This window comes from Gavialis gangeticus, unplaced genomic scaffold, assembly GCF_001723915.1.
Source record: "Gavialis gangeticus isolate Ggan-Ray unplaced genomic scaffold, GavGan_comp1, whole genome shotgun sequence".
Classification (NCBI taxonomy): Eukaryota; Metazoa; Chordata; order Crocodylia; family Gavialidae; genus Gavialis; species Gavialis gangeticus.
In genome coordinates this window covers 51,186,890-51,211,729 of record NW_017729027.1, presented here as the reverse complement: position 1 = coordinate 51,211,729, position 24,840 = coordinate 51,186,890, and the positions used below count along the sequence as shown (strand labels likewise).

The following is a 24,840-nucleotide window of genomic DNA, read 5'->3' as shown; positions in this document are numbered from 1 at the left end:
CGGACTAGATGATCTGCTCAGGTCCCTTCCGACCCTAGAAACTATGAAACTATGATGAGAAGATTTGGTAACAGTTGCTTTCAGGAATTTTGGTTCAGGTGTTGCTAACATAATGTTCACTAAAGGATTTCCTTGTATATCAGTCCATCCATCTGACATCAGAGTCAGTGATTCTTCTTTTCCAATCTTTTGAATAACCATTTTTTTAACTCTCATACTATCTAAGAGAGAATGTGTTAAGCAATAATGTGACAGAAACTTATATGGTGGACGAATTAGTTTATGTTCCTTCCAGTATTGATTTTTCTATTATGGAAAGAGGTGTACCACTTGCAAATATAGCTCGAGCTAATGTCTCTCACGCTTTTTCTTGATCTTCTGACATCTTGTCCACAAAGCTTGATAAAAAGCTTGACTGTCTTGAACAGCTACTCATGGTGGATTGCATACCTGGTGACAGTGATCTTGAAAGCAAGGATCCTGCTCCTTCTTTTTCGAGACCTGGCAGCTCAACATTTTCACTTTCCATTTTTTGCAAATCTGCTATTTCACTTGAGCTACCAAGGTCCTGGAACAAGAGGGGGAAAATATTTTTATTTTAGCCTATTCTAGCCTGGCCTCATCCATCAGAAAGAGAAGGACAAGCAGCAGAGAGCTACTTTGGGTACTTAGTGCAAGCAGAAAAGGAGGATACAAATATTTGACATAAATAAATAAATGATAGTCCAGAGTTGCATTAACAACTTTTAAAATTATAATGTTTTAATACAATATAGATGCTAGTCTATATGTTGTGTTGTTTAATATATCAATTTGTTTACTTATATAGGATTCCCAAAGCAGACTTCTCAGATGATGATGTTCTACCACTTCGTTGTATTCGCTTTCTGTACATGGCTTGTATTCTTTCAGGACAGTTTCTACATGTTATTAAATGTTCCTTCATTCTTGCTGAGGTGTTAGCATACTCCTGTCTGCTATATTTACACCTACCAGCTTTCTTCCTTCCATGGCTTGAATGTCACTAGAATGATGCCACACACTAGTTTTTTTTTTTTTTTTCTGATTAGGCATTATTATGACTACTTCAAATGAAAAGTACTAAAAAATTAACAGATCTTATGCAAACACTTTCAGTTTCCCCAACTCAAGTAAAGAAATGAAACACTGCTCTGTGTGTTTGAAAGTGAATCAAAAAATAATCACACTTTTAGTTTTGGTTTTGTTTTCACTTGCAGTCTAAGATGAAATAAGAATTTTAGTATTGGTTTTGATTTGACTTGCACAGTCAATTACGTGAATTCATAACTTGATTTTTGGTTTCAATTATTATGTGAATGTATTAACCCTCCTCTTTACAAATCAGTAAAACACATAGGTACTTTCTCACGTGCTGCCTACAAATAATCACCTGAAAAAAAAATTACAACTTTGAAACTGACACGCTTGCCTAATATTGTATTGGCATCCATTCATTGTTACTAATGAATTTCATGAAACAGTGAATTCTTATGGAAAATTTCTCATGGAAAAATAAAGCACTGGAAAATTTTCTGCCCCACATCTCTGTCTGCAATTCTTCCAACGTGCACCTTCATTAATTCAATAAATACAAATTATTACAAAATTGACAGGTTACTTTAATAGATTAATTTAGCTTAATCCTTGGAGAGATCCAGGGCATCCTTATCATCATGTCTGCTTTGTATATGTATCTATACGTGTTGGTGATCTGAGGAACCCTGTAACCTTTAGTACAAAGAAAAACAAACAAAACCTCCAAGCTGACATTGTGGCTATCTTCAAACTCCCCTACAATCTCAGTCGTCCATCATAATTTAATTTCAGAGTGTACCATACATCTGCAAACCCTGGAGCCAATCTGTGTCAGCACTGAGGGTTTATTTAAAAAAAAAAGAAAAAGAGCATTCAATCAAATACATAGTGTAATGAATCAGCTGAGGGTGATTCTGCAATACTCTTCAAGTTCCTGATTTGGGAAACTGAATACCATTTTCTGCGGTGGTAGCCTTATCCTTTTCATGGTGTTCAGGTGGCAACTCTGATGCAGAGATGAAAGCCATCAGATAGGTGTGATTGGAACTATGCCCCTAGAGTGGGAGAAGGAATCTCAACAATAGCATTTCTGTTCTGCCTCCTTTGCAGTTAATTAGCATTTTTGGACGCTTTCAGTTTCAGGTGTTTTTATTCAATCAAATTTGAATCCAATCCAGTCCCAATAGCATACTGTGTATCCCCAAAGGGCACATAGTGCTGCCTTTTGGACATGTGTTTTATCTGCAAAGGACATACAGCTATTGAGCTATATTTTCGTTGTGTTTTAGTCAAAAAATGGATGTGCTTTACTACTTTTTATGAGAGACATCTTATCGAAGTGGTGTGTAGTTATGGCTTTTGTTATCATGAAATGTTGCTATCAGAACTATAATTGCCCATCAAGAATGACCGGGGGTAGGCGGGGGGGAGGCTGGGATGGTGTGCCCCATCTAACCACCTAACGCCCCATTCTGCCGCAAGGTGGAATCTCTGTCTATTTAATGTTTGATTTTGGCATGTTAGCATAAATACTAATAAAATTCTTAGAGGAATGTGCATTCAGAATAACTAAGCATTGTGCTTTGCTGCAGGATGGGGTTCAGGTAACAGAAAGTGGGAAGTTTCATGTTAGTCCAGAGGGATTTCTCACCATTCGTGATGTTGGAACAGCTGATGAAGGCCGATATGAATGTGTTGCCCGGAATACTATAGGCTACTCTTCTGTTAGCATGGTTCTAAGTGTTAATGGTAAGGTTTGTAAATATAATGCATGACAAGGTATCAGTTAGCTCCTAAATGAATGATGATTGTTTAACTTACAGACACAAAATGCGATTAAAAACACTAAAGGCCAACTTGTGAACTTCTTGCTTGCCTCTGTAATTCTGTTGAATTGTAAGACTAAATTTAGGTGACTGACTGCTTACCAGTTAGTAAAAAGTTGAAAAACTCAGCCAAAATCTTTCTAAGATTTAGGTCTCGATGTTTTCTTTTCTTTTTCCCTGTGATTCATGACCCGGTACTCTTGAAACATAGTAATGGCTGAAGCCCAAACATTTGGGGCTGCAGGAGCCATACTAGTTTCCTCCTGAGGTATTCTTTTGCTGTATCTGAATTTGCTGATGAAATATTCAGTCTGACTTCTGAGCAAATGACTTGACTTGAAAGCAAATCATCTGGCATTTTTAAAGGAAGCCTCACCATAGCCAGTTGGAAATTAGGTTGCTGTTGCAGGCAAGGAATTCCTAAAAGTGATTCTTAATGGTTGTATAAGAAGCAATGGAAAGAACAAATGAGCAAGGGTAGGTGTAACAAAGGAGTTTTTATATAATATATTATTATATTATATAAAATAATATGTGTGCATGTCTCTCTATATATGGTAAAAACCTGTCTGAGAGTCTTGACAGTGTAGTATAATCTCTCTCTGATATTTGTATAATCACTTTACATTTATATAGACTGGTCCTAAAGCATTTACTGATGGTGCCAAACTTTATTTTTTCAAATTCCCTTTTATTAAAATACTGTTCCTTTTTGCTATTTCCTTTTTATTAAAATATATCTATACACCATTTTTCCTTTCCCTAGCACTAAGATTAAATCTAATATTTTTTACAACATATCTTTATAACAGTACAGTATAGATTCAAAGATCTCTTTTTGTATAATTGATTATTATTTCCCACTGCCCTTCAAAATATTCTTCATTTTGTTGTGCTCGCATTAACTTGTTTTAATGATCTTTAACGTGCCAGTTAATCTGCCCTCTGAACATACAACATAAATAAAAAACATGAAAAGCATAGAATTAAATTTTCTGTATAGATGGTATAATACTATGGCCATGGACAAATATGCTGTTTGAAGCAATCTAAATAGCACGAATGCAGGTGTTCACAGATGAAACACTTCATAAATGATCCTTGAAAAGGAGATCTTTGAAATGCTTCATTTTGAAGCACTTCCTGCAATATTGAGAGGCAAGGATTTCTTTGGGTAATATTTTTATTTAACCAACTGCATAGTTAGTATAGAGTTATACAAACTTTGGAATGCAAGACAGTCTTTTTTTCTTCCTGGAACATCTTTACTTTCCAGCAGTCTTCTGGTGCTCTGCTCTGTTCCCCCCAACCCTGTGGGAGTTGGGGAGGGCAAGAATGGGGTGAACAGCCAGTGAGTGGTCTTCTGTGCACTTAGCTGACCTTAGGAACCTACTAAGGCCAAGAGGTATGCATGGGATTTTTGGTCTCCTACTCTTTGCCTAAACAGCAGTGTAGCTGCATGTTGTTTTTTTAGCCATCTTGAGGCATTTGGTGGTGGGCCAGTGGGAGGGAGGAATGGAGGTAGGGGAACTGCATGTCTGCATGATGTTGAAGTATATCAAGTATGAAGTACTCCAGGTTTCAGAGTGCTCCAAATGCTCATCCATCCTATCTTCCTATCTCTCTTTCTCAGCTCCCTTCTTGTATTCCCTTTTGACCAAAAACAATTATTTGCTCCAAACTCTGTATGTCAGTACATCTGAACTCCAGGAGAACACCCAACAGCACCCTGTAGAGTTGGGAGTTATTCCCTGGAATAAGCTAACTATGAGATGAAAAAGCCACAGTTTATCTAAAATATTTCTTTTAAACTAAGATTAGCTTTGTTCTGTGTTCCCAAAATATATTTTTAATATAACTCCCTTTCCTATCATTTCGGTATAGGTTAAATAATATTTCTACGGAAGACTAAAGCCATGGGAGGGACAGAAATGTTCCTTGCCATGGTATTCTAATACTATCATGACTTTTAAAGTCTGGATTACACTTGAAGCAGTACACAATGAGGATACATTTTTGATGTCTTCAAAAATATTTGAATATTTCAAAGGTGTGTTCTAAAAATTAAGTAAAAATTTAGTACCTATGATTATTTTAGGGTCCCTGTAAATTGTTTTCCATTAGAATAGTAAACCTATTGGTCAATGAATTGGAAAAAAAAAGTGTAGTATGTCAGCTGAAAAAGCAAGCTATTGGTGTTTAAAACAAAAAATAAAATACAATTGCAATTTCTGCTGTTTAGGTCCTGAAGTTTAGAATTCCAAACATGTTTATCCATATTCAGAAAAATCATTCTTCAGGTATTTTAATGGAGCCAGAAGATGAGCTATCAGTTGTACAAAATTAGTGACTTCGTGCTTGAAGATGAAGCTGTATATTTAAAAAAAAATCTCAGAGAAAAACATTATAGGATATTAACAGTTTTATATCAAACTGACAGCAGCAAGGATACTCACAATTAACATTGGCTCGATATAGCTAATCATTGCATTGCTGTGGTCACCCCCTTTTTCCTCCAACTTTTCTGTTCTCAGTGTCACTTTCCAAAATTAAAAGTTCTGTGGATCTCCTCGAGGATTGGCAGTATAAAGATCCCATTCTAGAGCTTTGTCTCAGTCAGTAAACTCAAGCACTGAAGTCAATGGGAGTCTTTTCATTGATTGCTGTGGATCCTAGATCGTAGTCATTGGTCTAAGCATCATTAAGCTGCTGATTTGCTACACCAGATCAAAAGTTCAGATATGCAAACTTCACTTCATATTCATTTTTTGTTTTGGTCATGTTTACAAATTTATAAAATTTATAAAGATTACACCCATGTCCTCTTTAATGGTCTCATGAACTTTTGACATACCACTTTATTATATTAAAAGCAGGTTAATTTAAAAAATGATTTTTAACTGGCATTGCAAAAACTTAAGTCCTCAGCAGGTGTAAATATGTTTTAATAGAGTTCCCAAATGGTTAGTAATTTTAAATTTTGGAGCAAGTAAAACTTATAGAAAAGTGGTTCTCTGTGAAACTGAAATGATGTAGTGTCTAGACACTACTTTATAGGAGTAACCATTTTGTGTGGTAATTTTTGCTCTAATATGCAACTTCATGTTTTTCTAGTTCCTAATGTCAGTCGAAATGGAGATCCATTTGTACAAACATCAATTGTGGAAGCAATCGCTACTGTTGACAGAGCTATAAATTCAACACGTACACATCTATTTGACAGGTATTGTGCTATTAAAAAAACTGGGAAGCCGAAATTAATTTTGGATATACCAAAAGTTATAGAAAAATCATCAAAATCGATGCATAGGAGAGATGAGACAATGTCATGATTTTATATAACAACTTTAACATCTGGTTAGTTTCTAGAGTCCTGGTAATATGGCATGAAATCACTATGTAAAAATAAATTGCACCATGCTATCCAAAAAAAGTTTTATCCAATAAGGCTCTAAATCAGGATTTAGCAACCTTTTAGAGGACTGGGCTGGCCACTTGAGACTTGGCTACCTTTCCCCTGAGCAGCCAAGCTGCCTACTAATGCCTCTGCCATGTACTACCATTTCTCATCCCCAACAGCGGTGGGAAGGGTGGGATGGCAGCAACAATGTTGATGGTGGCAGCATGTGCCACAGGAATGGGGAAGAAAGAGCAGTGAGAGCTCTATAGGGTGGCGGGGACACTGTAGAGGGAATCAGCAGTGTGTTGGTGAAGGGGGGCAGCCACACTCTTCCTTTTGCTGCTGCAGTCCCAGTCAAGTCAGTTTACAGACCAGTTCTGGCCCATGGACTATACTAGAGGTTGGCAACATTTTTGGGCAGAATGCCAAAAATACCCACAGCCTTGACTTGTAAAATGTTTGCATGTCAGGAGCAGATGGCAGGGGAGCTATGAGAGACCCGATCTTTGTTGTAGCAGTGCAGCCCTCTTTCCTGCTGTCCGCCCCAAGGCACGCCTGCACCCACTGCCAGCAGTGAGCCAGGCTGGGCTCCACCAACCCAGGTGTAACCTCTTGCAGTCTTCCAGCTGCCTGCCACAGCTGGCCTGGGCAGTAGGCCCCTGCCACATTTCATGGAGCCCGGGCTGCTTGCAGCAGGCAGCGGAAAGGCTGCAAACAGCTGCAGCAGGGTGTGCAGAGCCCCAGCCTGGCTCATTGCAGGCAGCAGGTGCACGTGCATCTTGAGGGAGACACCAGGGAACAGGACTGGGGCTACACTTCCTCCTATGGCTCCCCCACTGTCCTCCTTAGGCCCGAATGCCAAGCAAAATGCCTTCGTGTGGCACACTGTGGCACATGTGCCAAGAGTTGCATACCCCTGAGCTATCCATTGCTTACCCCTGCTTTAAATATTTACCCCAAACATTTGGATAAAGGGGTATGTTTCAAGAGCTCGCTGCTATTTTAATGTTGGTCTAACACATGTTAATGTAAATTTAATCTATTTAAGTGTTTAAATATATTTATTCTTATTTATTTTTGCCTTCCATTTTGGGATGAGTAACCAAGGTATAGTCTAATCATATCTAGTAATATCTTTGGTTGCAGAACTTATATTATTTGTAGTGTTATGGTTGTTCTCTTATGGCTCTAGTGTATGCATTTACAATTTTTTTCCAATTATCTATTAGTCGTCCTCGTTCTCCAAATGATTTGCTAGCCTTATTTCGATACCCAAGAGATCCATACACTATTGAGCAAGCGAGAGCTGGAGAAATATTTGAAAGAACCTTACAGCTTATTCAAGATCATGTACGAGATGGTTTAATGGTTGACCTAAATGGAACAAGTCAGTCCTTTTTTCCTTATTTTTCTCTGTGTTGCACTGTGTATATGATCTCAAATACTTATACTTCAAGCGGTGTTAATTTTAAAAACCTGACTGCCATTTAAGTCATTGGAGCTCAGCTGACCATGCAAAAGTTCAGCAAGAGCTAAGGTTGCCAATTTGGGTCCTTGCTTTGCATATTGTTATGTTTTGATGTAGCTTCATAGAGATCTGCTTGTGTGTTATTTTAATTCCCACTTTGGCATGCAAAGAAGTCTTTACTGCAGTCAAATTCTTACAAGTGGTTCAACTGAAGTACATAGTGTTGTCTGGTAGAGTGTGAGCTGTTGTTCTTTAGCAAGACTTATATGCTGATAAATCTCAGTATATTTATTGGTTATTTTCTCAGATAGAAATATTATAAATCTGTATGTCTAATTACAGAAAAGAGATGACCTAAGAGGAAAGATTTGACATTTGTGATCATTTTGCAAAATAAGGTTTTATATTTATTATAGCAGTTTTCCTAGCATTAACTACTTCTTCCATTCTGAACAAAGTAGAATATCAAACTAAAGTACGGTAGTTGTTTCATGGAGGCCTGTTCTTAAATTGATTTGTGATTAAGAAACATAATTGCTGCTTTTTTATAAATCATAGAAATATGCAGTTTAATATTTCTTCTCTTTTAATTGTTGAACTTAGCTTTCAAACTCATAATTCCCAACTTGAGAACATACAACTAAACATACAAAGAAAACTGTAAGGTAATTGTGTTGCAGTACCTAGAAGTTTTTATTTTTGGCAGTTGATATGTAGTGTTTCTGCACTTGAAACGTATGAGCAAAGCATTTGGAAATAATGATGGCATTTTAGAAGTAATGCTGAGATTAGGCACACAACCAAAAGCTACACTAAAGTATGAGAGAAAATATTTTCCTTATAGTGTTCCTTTTGATGTTTCTAATTGAGAATGTACTGTAACTTCCTAAAATTCTAACTATGACCCTAAACTAGTCCAACATTTATAAGGCCAAATAGAGTAATCTTTGTGGAATTGGGACACCATAATATTTGCTGGTAAAGGTAGACTATTAAATTAGACTTAAGCAAACAATTTACAAGGCATAATTCATCACAAAAAATCATATTCTTTTTGTAAACACAAAAGCTCATGATTTCTATGAAATTATTAGTAATTGAAAATGTCTTTTTTACTCCCCCTCTTCCCCCACATTTTGTAACTATACTTTGCAAGTATTTGAAAGTTTAGAAAATTGCATTTTATCACATCAGTGACATAGAAATGGATTTTTTGCCTTACTGGATGCAAATGCGTGTATTTGTAGTGCAAATCCATGCACATCTCATTTTGAGTTTTCATGAATAATTGTGTATGAAGCTACATGTTATTAAAAACTAATTAGTCTAATGTTGACGGAAAGGCAATACAGTAGGGCTCCTGTCATGATCATATGAGTTTTAAAATGTAAATAAAAATCTTAGACTTTATATAGCATTAGAAATAGTTTATATAGTATTGGGACTTTTTCTCAGAACCAGGTCTAGTGTTTGATCTCCCAAAATGGGTATCTTTATTTATTTTAAAGAAACTAGAAGTGTGAAAGTAATATGTTTTCATGTAAACGGTCTCTCTCCTAGTCTCTCGTTTTTGATCTGGGGAAGCTATGTGAAACCTTGGATCTTTGATCCAGATCCTATTTTACCTTCATATGCTTAAGTCATGCACATGCAGCTGTGTAAATGCATTTTTTGCACTTGGGCACAGTTTTGGATTCACCTTGTTGCACCTACCCCGTGCTTCTCTAGTAAGTATACTCAGAAAGCTTCATTGTGACCACATAGCTACCTGGGGCAATAGAACTTTCCAGGAATGAGCATAGTGCAAGACAAATTAGTCTCAGGCCCCTGGCCGATTTGCAATGAAAGATGTAATGGGATCTGAGGCCTGATGCCCACAATCATGCTTCCTGCCACGGCACATGTGCATGTCTAATTTTTTTTTACACTTGCTTCATCTTATCTCTGATTAGATTATAATTTTTCCATCTCAAGGAACATGGCTACTTCTATGTACCTAGAAAAGTTGGGTATTGCAGCTGTTGCTGTTACTTCTTTTTTATTACTGATTCATCATAGTAAATATTGCAGAATATTTCAAATAAACTCATGGATATTTGAAAGGATGCCATGAAGCACAGCACAGGACACAGAATAATGGGTATAAACAGCAACAAAGCAGATTTAGATTAAATCTCAGGAAAAAAATGTCCTTACAGTTGCAACAGTAGAACAATGGAACAAGCTGTGGAAGGAAGTTGTAGAACCTACTTCAATAGAGGTTTTTAAAAAAAGGCTGGATAACCATTTGTCTCTGGTTTACGAGTAGCACATCCTGCATTTGTGTAGTGTGTTGAACTAGATGGTTCTGGCAGACCCTATGATTCTATGATAACTATCTTGACGTTTGATATTAGTTGGAGGTCAGATTTTCAAAGAGTTTAACTCATTTTGGTTACCTTTACATGAAGTGGACATGTTTTCAAATAATTTGCGTGGATGCCAAGTAGTTTTGAAAGTATACTGACTTCAGAGCTGTTTTTAAAAATGTGACATTTGGTTGATCTTTTCCCCCTTCTGTTTAAAAGTTGGCATCTATATAAGGCTTCATTCTGACCTTCTAATGGTAGCATTCTCTTCTTAACCAATAGATCTGTTTAGTAATATGGAAAATATAATAAAATTTTGTTTAGTAGTTTATTTGTGATATTAGATTTTGGACAGGAATATATCTTTAATTTTCCCTCTGCCTCTCTTTTATTTCAGGCTATCACTATAATGATCTTGTATCTCCACAGTACTTGAACCTGATAGCAAACCTATCGGGCTGCACAGCCCACAGAAGAGTGAATAACTGTTCAGATATGTGCTTTCACCAGAAATATAGGACTCATGATGGAACTTGCAATAACCTGCAGCATCCAATGTGGGGAGCCTCTCTAACAGCCTTTGAACGCTTGTTGAAGTCAGTTTATGAAAATGGATTTAATTTGCCTAGGGGCATTGGATCTAATAGACACTATAATGGATACACACTCCCTATGCCTCGCTTGGTTTCCACTACTTTAATAGGAACTGAAACAATAACCCCTGACAATCAGTATACTCACATGCTAATGCAGTGGGGTCAATTTCTTGATCATGACCTTGACCTCACAGTTGCAGCTTTAAGTGAAGCAAGGTTTTCTGATGGTCAGCATTGCAGTTCGGTTTGTACAAATGATCCTCCTTGTTTCTCAATCATGATACCACCAAATGACCCCAGAGTTAGAAATGGTGCACGCTGCATGTTTTTTGTACGTTCCAGTCCTGTTTGTGGAAGTGGCATGACATCTCTTTTAATGAATTCTGTTTACCCACGGGAACAGATCAACCAGCTGACTTCTTATATTGATGCATCCAATGTATATGGTAGTTCAGACCATGAGGCACTAGAAATCAGAGACTTTGCAAGTCAAAGGGGCCTTCTGAGGCAGGGTATTGTACAAAGATCAGGCAAGCCTCTTCTTCCCTTTGCTACTGGTCCACCAACAGAATGCATGAGAGATGAAAATGAGAGCCCGATTCCTTGCTTCTTAGCTGGGGATCAGCGTGCTAATGAACAGCTGGGTCTCACCAGTATGCATACATTGTGGTTTAGAGAACACAATAGAATTGCTACAGAGCTACTGAAACTGAATCCACATTGGGATGGTGACACGATATATCACGAAACACGCAAAATTGTTGGTGCAGAAATGCAACATATAACATACAGCCATTGGCTACCTAAGATCTTAGGAGAGGTAGGCATGAAGATGCTTGGAGAATATAAAGGTTATGATCCCAATGTTAATTCTGGCATAACTAATGAGTTTGCAACTGCCGCTTTTAGGTTTGGTCATACACTTATCAATCCTTTATTGTATCGGCTGGATGAAAACTTTGAACCTATTCCACAAGACCATGTACCTCTTCATAAAGCATTCTTCTCTCCATTTCGGATTGTAAATGAAGGCGGCATTGATCCACTTCTAAGGGGATTGTTTGGTGTGGCTGGTAAGATGCGTGTACCATCGCAGTTACTCAATACAGAATTAACAGAAAGACTCTTCTCCATGGCACGTACTGTGGCTTTAGATCTGGCAGCTATGAATATTCAAAGAGGCAGAGATCATGGAGTTCCTCCCTATCATGATTTTAGAGTGTACTGTAATCTATCTTCAGCTCAGACTTTTGAAGATTTGAAAAATGAAATTAAGAATCCTGAAATCAGGGAGAAACTTAGCAGGTGAGCTTGAAGTGCAAAAGAATATTTTTAAAGCAAGTGTAATATATCTAATTGTGCATATGAAATTAATACTTATTGAAGTGCATGAACCCTAGAAGAAAATGTACATGAAGCAGGGATAAGGGAAATTTCCCACAAACCATCCTGTTCTCAACAGGAAATGTGAGAGGCTGAGATAAGATTTAGTAACACTTTGGTAAGTTATGGACTGTCTTTTCCTTACTAGTGCCCCTAATTGTGCAATTCTTCTGCTTCAAAAATTGTAGAAATTGTGTGAAGTTCCTGTGTCACTCTCTGCAAGTCTCTGAAGTGCCAGCTGTGTCAGCTAGTATTACATCCCATTTTATGAGTAATATTAAAAATATGTAAACATATTTAAATTTAATACTGAGATTGCCTGACTGTTTATTTCTATAGTTTTACATTCCTTATTTTGAATAAAATGTAGCAGAAATCAAGCTAGAGGTGATATTATACCACTGTCATATTTTTCTGTTAATTTTTCAGGCCTGTTGCCCATATTTGTATCAATACTGACTTGTTTGTAATACATGATTTTTCATGCATACTATTGGTATTTTTCTTGTTATAGATTATATGGTTCACCGCTGAATGTAGATTTATTTCCTGCTCTAATGGTAGAAGATTTAGTTCCCGGTAGTCGATTGGGACCGACTTTGATGTGTCTGTTGAGTACACAGTTTAAACGTCTTCGGGATGGAGACAGGTAATTCCCAGTACTGTGGAAAACTTTAAGTGATTAAAAAATTTTTAGTTGCAAAAGTATGTTTAAGCATCTTGTTTCAACAGAAAATCTCCATTTCCTTTTCTTACATGGTTCTAATATAGAAATGAAAAATAAAGCTACCACTTTCGCTTCTTTCACAAACTTCGTAAACTGTATTTTATCTCAGTTTCATTTCTATAGTTGACATCACATAAGAAAATAAATGGAGGTTTGAAACTAAATAAAGCTTTTCAAAGGACCTAAAATGTTAGCTGTTCTGGCTTTATTTTTTGGAATCATAATTCCAAACTGAGGCAGACACGGTTCTTTGGGTGAATCTGATGCCTTTTATTTGACCAACTTAAATAGTTTCATAGTTTCTAGGGTCGGAAGGGACCTGAGCAGATCATCTAGTCCGACCCCCTGCCATGGCAGGAGAGAGTACTGGGGTCAAACGACCACAGCAAGGTGTTCATCTAACCTCCTCTTAAAAACCCCCAGGGTAGGAGCCTGCACCACTTCTCTTGGAAGTTGGTTCCAGACCCTAGCTGCCCTAACCGTGAAGTAGCACCTCCTGATATCTAACCTAAACCTACCCTCTGCCAGCTTGTGACTGTTATTTCTGGTCACTCTTGGCAGTGCTCGGGAGAATAGTTGAAAAACAATTCCAAACTGATGTGTACAAGTCCATAGGGCCATATGGGATGCATCCAAGGTTGCTGAGGGTTGTTGGCTGATTGATTGCAGAGCCATTTGCCATAATCTTTGAAAACTCATGGTGATCAGGAAAGGTCCTGGATGACTGAAAAAGGGCAAACATAGTGCCCATTTTTAAGAAAGGGAAAAGGGAGGATCCAGGGAACTACAGACCAGTCAGCCTCACCACAGTACCTGGAAAAATCATGGAGCAGATCCTCAAGGAATCAATTTTAAAGCACTTGAAAAGGTTGAGTAGGAACAGTCAGCATGGATTCACCAAAAGCCAAGTCATGCTTGACCAACCTGATTGCCTTCTATGACGAGGTGACTGGCTGTGAGGATGTGGGGATACCGGTGGATGTGGCGTACCTTGATTTTAGCAAGGCTTTTGATATGGTCTCCCACAACATTCTCGCAGGCAAGCTAAGGAAGTATGGCCTGAATGAACAGACTGTAAGGTGGACAAAAAACTGGCTGGAGCATTGGGCTCAGAGGATAGTAGTCAACAGCTTGATGTCTAGTTGGCAGCCAGTATCAACTGGAGTGTCCCAGGGGTTGGTCCTGGGGCCAGTTTTGTTCCATGGTTTCATCAACAACGTGGAAGATGGCATAGAGTGCACCCTCAGCAAATTTGTAGATGATGCCAAGAGGTGGGGAGTAGCAGATACACTGGAGGGTAGGGGTAGGATTCAGTGACCTAGACAAATTGGAGGATCGGGCCAAAAGAAATCTCATGAGGTTCAGCAAGGACAAGTGCAAAATCCTGCACTTAGGCTGGAACAGTCCCATGCACTAGTACAGGCTGGGGGCTGACTGGCTAGGCAGCAGCTCTGCACAAAAGGAGCTGGGGGTTACAGCGGACAATAAGCTGAATATGGAACAGCAGTGTGCTTTTATTGCCAAGAAGGCTAACAGCATGCTCGGCTGCATTGTTAGGTGTGTTGCCAGTAGGTCAAGGGAAGTGATTATTCCCATCTATTCAGCACTGGTGAGGCCACATCTGGAGTACTGTGTTCATCTTTGGGGCTCCCACTACAAAACGTATGTGGGCAAATTGGAGAGTCCAGCAGAGGGTGACAAAAATGGTGAGGGGGCTGGGGCACATGACTTATGAGGAAAGACTGGGGAAACTGGGCTTATTTAGTCTAGAGAAGAGGAGACTGAGAGGAGACTTAGTAGCAGCCTTTAACTACCTGAAGTTGGCTTCGAAAAAGGATGGACGTAAGCTGTTCTTAGTGGTGACAGATGAAAGAACAAGGAACAACAGTTTCAAGTGTTGCCAGTAGGGGAAGTTTAGGTTAGATATTAGGAAGAATGTTATCACTAGGTGGGTAGTAAAACACTGGAACAAGTTACCCAGAGAGGTGGTGGAAGCTCCGTCCTTGGAGGTTTTCAAAACCTGGCTAGACAGGGTTTTGGTTGGGATGACCTAGTTGGGGATGGTCCTGCTTTGAGCAGGGAGTTGGATTAGATGACCTCCTGAGTTCCCTTCCAGTCCTAACTTTCTATGATTTTATGAATTACAGAGTTGGAATGGACCTTGAAGTTCAATCAATTGTTAAACCCTTTTACCTTTGTATAGTGTAAATTTCATATTAAGCTCTATGGCTAGGGACAGACATTCATATAGCCTGAGCCTGAATTAATTCATTTTTTGCAGGTCAGTCTAATCTGCAAAGCTTGAACCAATTTGGAGGTGCATAGACATTCCCTTTTCATTTCAGAAATGCAAGCACATGTCTGGAGTGACTGAGGCTAGAAGCTGTGGGGAAGTAGAGCAGCGCTCCCTTCCTTTCCACGGAACTGAGCTGAAGGGGGAAGGGGAGACATGGCCAGACCTCAGCAGGATGCTCTGATTAGACCAGCAGGGAATTGATAGCAGTGTTTATCACACCTAACTCAGTGTTTATTACCCCATTAAGAAAACAACAGAGGTACATTACCAGCTACCTGTTTTGCCTTTGTCACAACATGAACCAGAGCCAGCATGTGGTCTGCTAGCTAATATGCAGATGCCTCTCAGCAAGGCAGAGGGGAGGAGGGAATTCCTGCTTAGCAGGGAGTGATGTGGGGGAAGGGAGCAGCCTGCAAGTCTCTGCTGGAGTTGCAGCCAAGGAGTAGAGAGGAGGGCTGCCCTGCAGTGGAGCAGAGAGCCCTGTCCAGCCCATAGAGTATGCCGAGATGCTGGGGGTGTCTGGTTTAACTTAAACCAGCAAGGGGTCTGGGACAGATACTGCATAAACTGGTTTGACTCAAATCAGTTAAGTCTGATACTACTCTCAACCAGGTTTATCTCCAACCAAATTTCAGCCATTTTCAAACTGGCTTATGTGCGCTGAACATCTGTTCCGTTACAGGTTTAAACCAGTTTCTAATCACTTAAAGCAGTTTATATGTAGTGTCTGTTCCTAACCTAAAAGGCAACCTTGCATGGCTGATTGGCCTCAGGACAGGAAGCCAGGATTTTGTGAGCCTCCTGTAACTGAGACTGACCTTTAACCTCTCACTCTGCTTCTCTGTAAAATAGAGAGAATCCTCCACACGTTCCATTTCTGGGTATATGGATCTAAATCCGCTACTTTATCACATGAATGAGTTGGACCCTCTGTTTCCACACACTAAAATTATCTTGTATGGCAGACATGTTAAATAAGCCTGTGGAGGTGCACAGAAAATATCAGATAAGATTCTGGGGTGTAGGTTGTAGCCGTGTTGGTCTAAGGACATAGGCAGACAAGTTTCTTTGGGTGAATCTGAATATCTTTTATTAGACCAACTTAAATAGTTGACAAACAATTTTAAAGCAAGCTTTCGGGTTCAAAAACCCTTTGTCAAGCTGAGGAAGTTTCTGCAGTCTATGTGCGCTCTTCCTGGATGGAATAAAAAGTAAAGAAGCCAGATTGGGCTGCATACAAGATAGGCAGTCAGTGAAGATGTAAATTGAGGAGTTAATGAGTGAGAGACAGACTGGGTAGGGGTGGGGAGAGAAGGGGGATGAATAGTGGAGAAGTACCTGGGGAGTCAGATCTCAGGCAAGTTATAATATGTCATAAATCCAATGTCTATATTTAGTCCATGATTTTTAGTATCCAGGAGGTTGATGAAGTGGAGTTCATAGGTTCATCTCTGGGAAGTGTTTTGTAAGTTTCCTTTGAGGATCAGGACAGAGAGATTGGAGAGAGAGTGGTTTTCTTGTGAGAAATGTGCCCCCACAGGTAATTGGGTATTCCTGTCTTTGATAGATTTCTGGTGTGCATTCATTCTGGTGCACAGTTGTTGTTTGGTCTCTCCTATGAATTTTCCATGTATTAGTGTACAAATCTGAGGTTTAGGACCTCTCAGCAGTTTCATGGAATCATGGGAAAGTAGGGCTGGAAGGGATCCTCACAAGATCATCTGATCCAATGGCCTGCTCAAGGCAGGATAATCCCTGACTGACCCATCCATTTACAGTGTCTGCTCTTAAACTTCTAGGGATGGAGATTCTACAACTTCTCTTTGAAGCCTGTTGCAATGTTTGACCAGCCTCAGTCAAGAAGTTCTGCCTAACCTCCAACCTGTATTTTTTCTGCTGAAGCTTGAGGCCATTGCTCCTAATCCTCTTCCCTCTATCCTCTTTATAATTGCCCTTCAGGCTTTTGAAGATTGTTTTCAAATCTTCCCTCAGTCTTCTTTTCTTCGGGCCAAATAATCTCAGTTGTTTCAGCCTTTCTTCATAAATCATGCTTCCCAAGTTTCTGTCATTTTTGTTGCTCTCTGTTTGAGTGTTTCCAGTTTTTCCGCATCTTGAAGCGTGGGGAGCAAAACTGGATGCAATACTCCAGGTAAATCCTTACTAGTGGCCAAATAGAGAAAAAAAAAATCTCTTCTCTTTGTTTTCTAAGAGACAGTTGCTTTAAACAACTCAGCATGTTGTTGGCTTGTTTTTGCAGCTAGAGCATACTGTTAGTTCATATTTAACTTATGATTCCCAGGTCCTCTGTAGTACTGCAGACTAGCCTGTGGTTCCCAGATCTCTTTTTGTGCCTGCAATTATTCCATCCCAAATGCCAGGACATTTAACTGTCCATTTTTAATTTCATATGATTTACTTTGGACCTTTTCTTTCTTCAGTTTATCCAGGTCATTCTGGATCCTAGTCCTACCTTCCAGTGTGTTTGCAACTCTACCCAGCTTGGTGCCACCCAGAAAATGGCTAAGCATAGACTCAATCCAGTTATCCAGATCACTAAGGTTAAAGATAGATAGTAAATCCAGGACAGACCCCTGGGGAACCCCACTTGATACCTACTCCCAACTAGATATTGAGCCATTTATAACAGCTTATTGAGCACAATGTTCCAGCCAGTTGACATTCTACCTTACAGTATTTTCATCTAGGAGGTACAGAAGTGATGTTCCCCAGAGGTCTGTCTTGAGTCCAGTATTGTTCAACATTTTCATTAATACTGGGTTGTATGATGGAATTGTGCTTAGTAAATTTATAGATGAGACCAAGTTCATCTAGCCTTTCAAATTCAGGAAGGTAACTACGTTCTACATTCCCATGGTTTGATCTCAAGGACTGATTTAGAGCTCTCAAAATAAGAAGACATGCACTTTCACATATCAGCTCACCAGGTGCTCAAAAAACATCTAATGTTCCAAGTAGGGTCTTCCCTGGAACTAGAAGTTATTTGACTAGCATAAATGGGCTATCCATGCTATATGAATTAACGAGCAGAGTAATGCCAGACAAGGCCAAAGCAATTTTTTTATGTTAGCAGATGGGGAAGGAGATGTAATTGTACACTTTTTGCCAAGAAGTTTTTTGTTTTCAGAATTTGTGTGTTCATCAATAGATTGCAGCAGTCTGATGTATCTGGCTTTTTGAATGTTCTGTGGGTCCAAGACCCCTGGCAGATGTTACATGTATTGTGGCAGATATCAAATTTACATGTGATTAAATTTAATGTACTGTATGTTCAACAAATTTATTGCGCCATAAAAATGGCAACCCAGCCACAATGTTATACATGTAATGTAACACATTTTTGTGTAATACATCTTTGTTACTGGTTTGAAATGCATTTGTGTGGCATGTTAAGCAATGCCCTGCAGTTCTGTAGGAAATCTGTATTCAGGGTTCAGGACAAGGCCAGAAACATGTCAGGGGGTGGAGGGAGTTTTGTTGTTAGCATTGGGCAGAAGCAGTTTCTGGGTCCATTTCATAATTGTCCCATGGCTGATTCCCAGGATGGAGCAGGGGGCAGCCCTGTGTCCCAGTGCAGAACCCAAGGATGTCCTGTGGCCAGTCTCAGGTCATGATCCACTGATTGTCAGGATCAGGCATGGGGCGGCCCTAGGCATGTGATGACAGGTTTCTTGCTCACCAGCAGTCATAAAATTGGAATCTGAGGTATTTTATGCCCAGTCACCAAATCCTCAAAATTGAGAACTGTGTCATTGTGGATGCTCTAATAGTTTTGTGTTTTAAATCTGAAAATAAAAAACATAATTCCTTTTTCCCCTCTCCCATGTGTTCTACCACTTACCTCATCTTGATCCTCTTATGCTAGGAAGATTTCTGCCAGAACAGTTTGTTCTGCATGGGAAGATTGTTGTACTAAAGACTCCTGGCTAATTAAAGGCAATATAAAGTTCTCTGTTACTAGTATCCATTTTCCAAATAATAGAACCTTTATCCTTTGGATATAGCATTCCAAGGTCTCTAGCAAAATGCAAGCTATCTATCATTGTTTTATCATTGTGAGACCACCTAGGAACTTGCCTTTCTTTTCTGTGAGATTACAGGTTATGGTATGAGAACCCTGGTGTATTTACTCCAGCTCAGCTCACTCAGATCAAGCAGACTTCCCTTGCCAGAATTCTTTGTGACAACAGTGACAACATAACCAAGGTGCAACGTGATGTCTTTAAAGTGGCAGAGTTCCCACATGGATATAGTACCTGTGAAGATATTCCTAAACTGGACCTCAGGATGTGGCAAGATTGCTGTGAAGGTTTGTATACAGTGAATGTAATGCTGAATGAAATACATTCATGTATCCCTTGTTTCTAGTTACTTGTTTTTTAACAAGTAAAATCTTGGGCAAGATTTTTAAGAGGTTTTTTTTTTTAGTTACTGCTCAACCTGAAATAGGAAGATGGATAATATGATTACAGAAACAAATGTGAAGCATGCAAAAGTACTGTTCAGCTTCCACAAAAATGATATGCAGGGAGAGAATCTAGTCAGGTTATGATTTAGCTGAAGTGTTACTAAGACTCTTTGAATAGCTGTCAGTGGGTACATGGGCACTGCAATGGCAGAAGTCAGAATTTTTTATTTTTGTTTTACTGACACACTGTACTTTTCTTAGCCTGTATCAGTTCCCTTTGGTCAGTGCCTGGCACCTCCACTCCGTGTAGCTTTGTAAAAGGGAGAGGAAGGACCAACTATTACTACTTTCCATCTAACTGTAGCTGAGAGGCAGAAGAAAGCCTCAAGGGGCATGTCCAGATATGTGCGTACGTTTGGTTCCCCAGGGACAAGTAGCGGCAGTGCACCTTGCGCTGCTACTTGTCCCCGTGGAACGCCCATGCCTTTGGTGCATGGCAAGTTGCCCTGGGTGGGGTAGGGGAGGCTGGGAGCTTCCCAGGGCTGCAGCCATGGTTATTCTGCCATGTGGAGCCTGGCCAGCCGTGGAGCATGGCTTTGGGTGGCCCAGCTCCACTTTTCAGCAGCCTGTGCTGGCCGAGTGTGCGTGGCTCCAGTTTTTTTTTCCCTATGGGTTTTTTTGACCCCTGGATACCCAGGGGTCAAAAAAGCCACAGGAAAAAAAAAAAACCCGGTGCAGCATGGAGAACACCGGACTGTGCCAAACATGGTTGCAGTGCCACATACCGCATGGCCGCATTTGTCTGGACGTGCCCAAGATGATCATTCCCTCTATATATTTTAAATAGTTATTTTTCACATATAGCTGAGGATTAAATACTAATATTTGCTCATTTTAGCATTGGCTTAGGTAACTTCTTTTCTGCTTTTAAGATTTTAATATTTTAGATTTTAAGACTTTGGAGAGATTTTACCAAAAGCAGGTGAAGACCCCTTACAGTGCAATCAGAGTAAAATATTTTAAAGATATTTTATCGTGTGGCATAGCTATCTCCTTCAACAGTGGCCAGTGATACCTTTTTCCTTGTTCAGAAGAAAGCTATATTCCAGGTATGTCCTGCTTGTGTATCATTTGATAAACAAACAAAAAGTTGAGGTAGGCCATGACTCAAATGCTTTTATTCGAGAAATTAGTGCATATCTGCTTTACATCCAAAATGATCATATCAGTCTGTCTCATCAGGGCTACTTCTGTGGCCTGTGCAGACTCTATACTCCTTTGGCAAAGACTACCCATGTTACGAAATCCTCTTAAAGACATAAAGTCATCCTGAAAACCAAAAAAAGAAGCAGGGTGAAACCTGAAGAAAGCAAGGAGAAAATTCTGGTGTTTTAGTGGGACCCTGATCCTCTTAGCATAATAATTCAGTAATGCTGTTTTCAGATTTGTTAAGTGAACACTAGAGGTACTCTGACTTCATTATAGAGAGAAGGCCTGCTTTGCATATGAATAATCTTGGCTTCGCTCAAGACTTTTAAGAAGAATGACTTATGGTAACTGAGAAGTTACTTTGTCCTTCATGGGAAAAATATTTTTTGCTGAACAAAACAGGAAGAACAAAAACAAATACATTGAGTGACACAGCTATAAGAATTAAATAGATGGATGATTTATTACATATAAATATCAAGTACAATAAGCGCAGTTTCAATTCTTGTGTTCTAAATTTTAACCAAACAATGCAATTTAGTAGACGTTTTGATTGTACTGCTATGAAAAATGAATTTTCAAAGTTCGCCATGCGTAAATATTGATAATACATAAAACAAAAAATGGAAAACAGGCAGCCAAAGCCTTTGCGACAAATGGCTTTGGACTTTGGGTTAGATATTGGTCTTTTTCATGAAAAATACAACTACACAAGGAAAGCCCTACCTCTGCAAAATGCTGTTAATATTTGATGGCATTGTTGAATGTGAGTGTTGTGGAGAGAAATTCTGCGTCTCTGATCTACTTAAGTTTTCGTCAAACCTGATAAATATATTTCTGTGACATGATTCTGATGGTGAATGAACCTCTACCATATTTGTAGTGTTTTGTTGCATAGAGGAAGTGCCTTGTGCCACCTTATTAACATTAAACTTAGCAGTGGAATTTGTCATAATTTGAATAGATTTTTCCTAACTCAGGAATGTCAGATGTATTGTTCAAATAGCTGATATATTTACATGTAGACAAAGGAGCAAAAGTGTGATTTGACTCTTTTTCTCCAGAGGGGAGACAATAAGACAAGTTGGGGAATCTCCATTGTCATGTCTAATAGATGATTTACTGGATTGAATACTGACTTCAACAAACCCTGAAGATAGCTACAGTGAAGTCTTGCCCAAAGAGATAGATAGATATATCTGAGAAGCTTTGTGGATGACTTAACATGATATGTCTGTTATATTTCTTCTCAAAGATAAGTTGCTTCATGAGAAGCTTGAGTTGTTTGCAGAATACAAGCTGCTGGTTTGATAGATTAAACTTCCCTAAATTCTAACTACTGAGAATGTGTCAACATATTTTTCTTGTTTACTCTTAGACTTAGATGGACAAAAATTTGAGAAATGAAATTTATGTTTTTCAATATATAACATGGAGAAGAACCTTGAATCAACCAGTTGTTTAGATAAGGATAAACTTGGATGTTTGACCTTTGTTTCCAAAGGAACTCTGCAAGTATTTTTACGTACTTTGTGAATGATCTTGAGGCAGACAGAAGTCCAAAAAGCAGATTTTTCTATTGGTAATGTGTAGTGATCGTACCATGAATTGCAGAGAATTTCTGTGAGGGGAAAAAAGTGAAAGAGCCAGAAGAATCAAGCTTTGAAAATGTTCCTTTGTAGGCTCAACTGGTCTTTGGGATATACCAATATGTAAATTGCATATGCTCTAATTGCTTCTTATTGGACTAAGGAGCATACATTTCTAGGAATTTTAATATAACTCTTGAATCTTTTATTGTATTTAATTTTCAAAACTTTCAAATGGTAATCTATTGAACTTTTAATATCTTTAAGGATATCCAAGTTTTGTAACCATCTCATCTCATAACTATAGCTGTAGCCATGGTATCTGATGCAATGTCAGGTCCGTCCTGTGTCAAATTGAAGGGAGATCAAGAGTCTTTAATCAATTCAGAGCTATAGAACCAAGTTATCTCAAGAGACCCAGCACCAGGATGGGTTAAATTTTTCAAACTCAGATATAGGTATCTGATACCTATACCTTTTGTTAGTCATCTTATATGTCTTTTGCAATCACTGTCTATATACAGTGTGCACAGGTTTAAGGAGTCCTTCATTGATTGCCACTATCTTCCTGTCTGGTAAGGATGAGGGAGTACATCCAATAATTGGTAAGATTTTTTCTAGCCATTTCCAGTGGAATATCTAGGACATCAGTAATTCCTTTTAAGAAACTGCTGGATGTTTTGTTTTTTTTTAAATAATTGAATGAGGAGAAACATGAAGCCACCTCTTCATCCAGAGAAAACAATGATGCTACCAGGGGAAGTTCAGTATGGAGATGTTGTTCCTCCTCAGAGGTATGTTGTTGCTGTTGCTGAGGTGAATCTTGAGATTAAGGGCTGGGTTGTGATGTATAAGATTCCACTAGTGAAGGTGCCATTGGTTTGGAATATTTTGACAATACAGCATGTTTGAAATAGGAATGACTGTATGACAACTAGTGAGGAAGACCATCTAGTGTAGGAAGACCGTATGATAAGTGGAGCTTGTCAATGGATATCAAGCAACATGTGAACATCTATTTGTCTTATGTCCTGCGATCTAAATTGGTGTCTAAATTGAGTTTCTGCAGAAAAGTGAGCTAGTGTGTATGAAAGGAAGCAATATATTTCTGAGGAGATGTATGCCATGTCTACACAGCTTAGGGCACAGCAATGCTAACACATGCTGCAATCCAGGTAGGATACATCACATCTGCTCTATGTATACTAGCACCTAAACTACAAGAAGTATAGCACTGTGCTAGGCAGTTAGTGCCTACCTGCATTAATGCGGCTACATTTACTTCCAGTATGAGAGGTAATACACCTCAAGTGAGCCTGCCATATCTCAGCATTGATGTTGCTTTGCACTGAATAGAAATACCCTTAGTCTTTTTTGATTGTTCCTCTATCTTCTGCTCAGTAGAAGAGTAGGAGGTACTCTTGGAGACAGTCCATGGCCTAGCTTTTTCTGCAAGGTGAAATGTTTGAACGCTGAGGATCCAATATTGTCCAACTTCAGATTTTTCCAACAGAGCTTCCCAGTCATGCCTGCAATTAATTTTATTGCCTGTCTAGATTTTTTCCAAGTTTTTTTTCTTTTTTAGTAGGGTAATTAAAATATCATATTGTTCAAAAGGAGACCATGCTATCCAAAAATCCACATTAAATATGTTACCTGCTTCAAAAGTTAGATGCCAGATTTATGGTTGTTTGTGAAACCTTAATTTTCCTGTTCTTCCTACTGGGAGTTTCCAACTGCATTTTTTAACCCAAAGGTTGGAAATCAGGTTCCAGGGTATAGTTTGGAAAAGTCTGGCTGATGATTGGCAGGGAACCAGAATAGGCAATTAACTCTTATTCCAAATGCCTGAGAGGTGGGATTTGCTACTGGGATAGGTCTTGAAGGACAGGTTTATAGGCAGAGAGCTTTAATTTTAATAAGAAAATGTGTTGTTTTCCTGACCCCTTCTCTTCTGAAAAGTGAAGAAGGGAAGTTGTATGATTTCTTTGCAGTGTCATTATATAACAGAAACCATCCTAAGCCATGTTTTGGAAATGGACCCTTTCACTATTAGAAATGGAGTAAAAAAAAGATGTGTGATTGCACCAACACTCTTTTCCATCTGTATTGCAGCTATTCTGCATCTCATTGCTGGCAGACTTCCCTCTGGAGTCAGCATCCAGTATTATATGGACAGGAATCTCTTTAACATCAACTGGTTATGTTCCAAATCCAAGATTACCTCTACACCTTCATTACTGGTCTTCAGTATACCGATGGCTATGTTGTGTGTGTGTACAGGCATACCTTGGAGATATTGCGGGTTCGGTTCCAGACCACCGCAATAAAGTGAATATCGCAATAAAGCGAGTCACACGAATTTTTTGGTTTCCCAGTGCATATAAAAGTTATGTTTACACTATACTGTAGTCTATTAAGTGTGCAATAGCATTATGTCTAAAAAAACAATGTACATACCTTAATTAAAAAATACTTTATTGCTAAAAAATGCTAACCATCATCTGAGCCTTCAG

At 38.9% G+C, this 24,840-nt stretch overlaps 1 protein-coding gene across 1 annotated transcript in view; it reads left to right on the top strand.

Annotated features, from left to right (window-relative positions):
* The window catches only part of PXDN (peroxidasin), a 168,096-nt gene that overhangs the window by 88,453 nt on the left and 54,803 nt on the right, over nucleotides 1–24,840 (top strand). Inside the window, exons 14-19 of the mRNA XM_019520343.1 lie at nucleotides 2,649–2,805; nucleotides 5,997–6,105; nucleotides 7,512–7,669; nucleotides 10,496–11,999; nucleotides 12,592–12,726; nucleotides 19,219–19,427. Coding sequence (XP_019375888.1) covers nucleotides 2,649–2,805; nucleotides 5,997–6,105; nucleotides 7,512–7,669; nucleotides 10,496–11,999; nucleotides 12,592–12,726; nucleotides 19,219–19,427 — 2,272 coding nt within the window. The remainder of the gene's footprint in view (nucleotides 1–2,648; nucleotides 2,806–5,996; nucleotides 6,106–7,511; nucleotides 7,670–10,495; nucleotides 12,000–12,591; nucleotides 12,727–19,218; nucleotides 19,428–24,840) is intronic.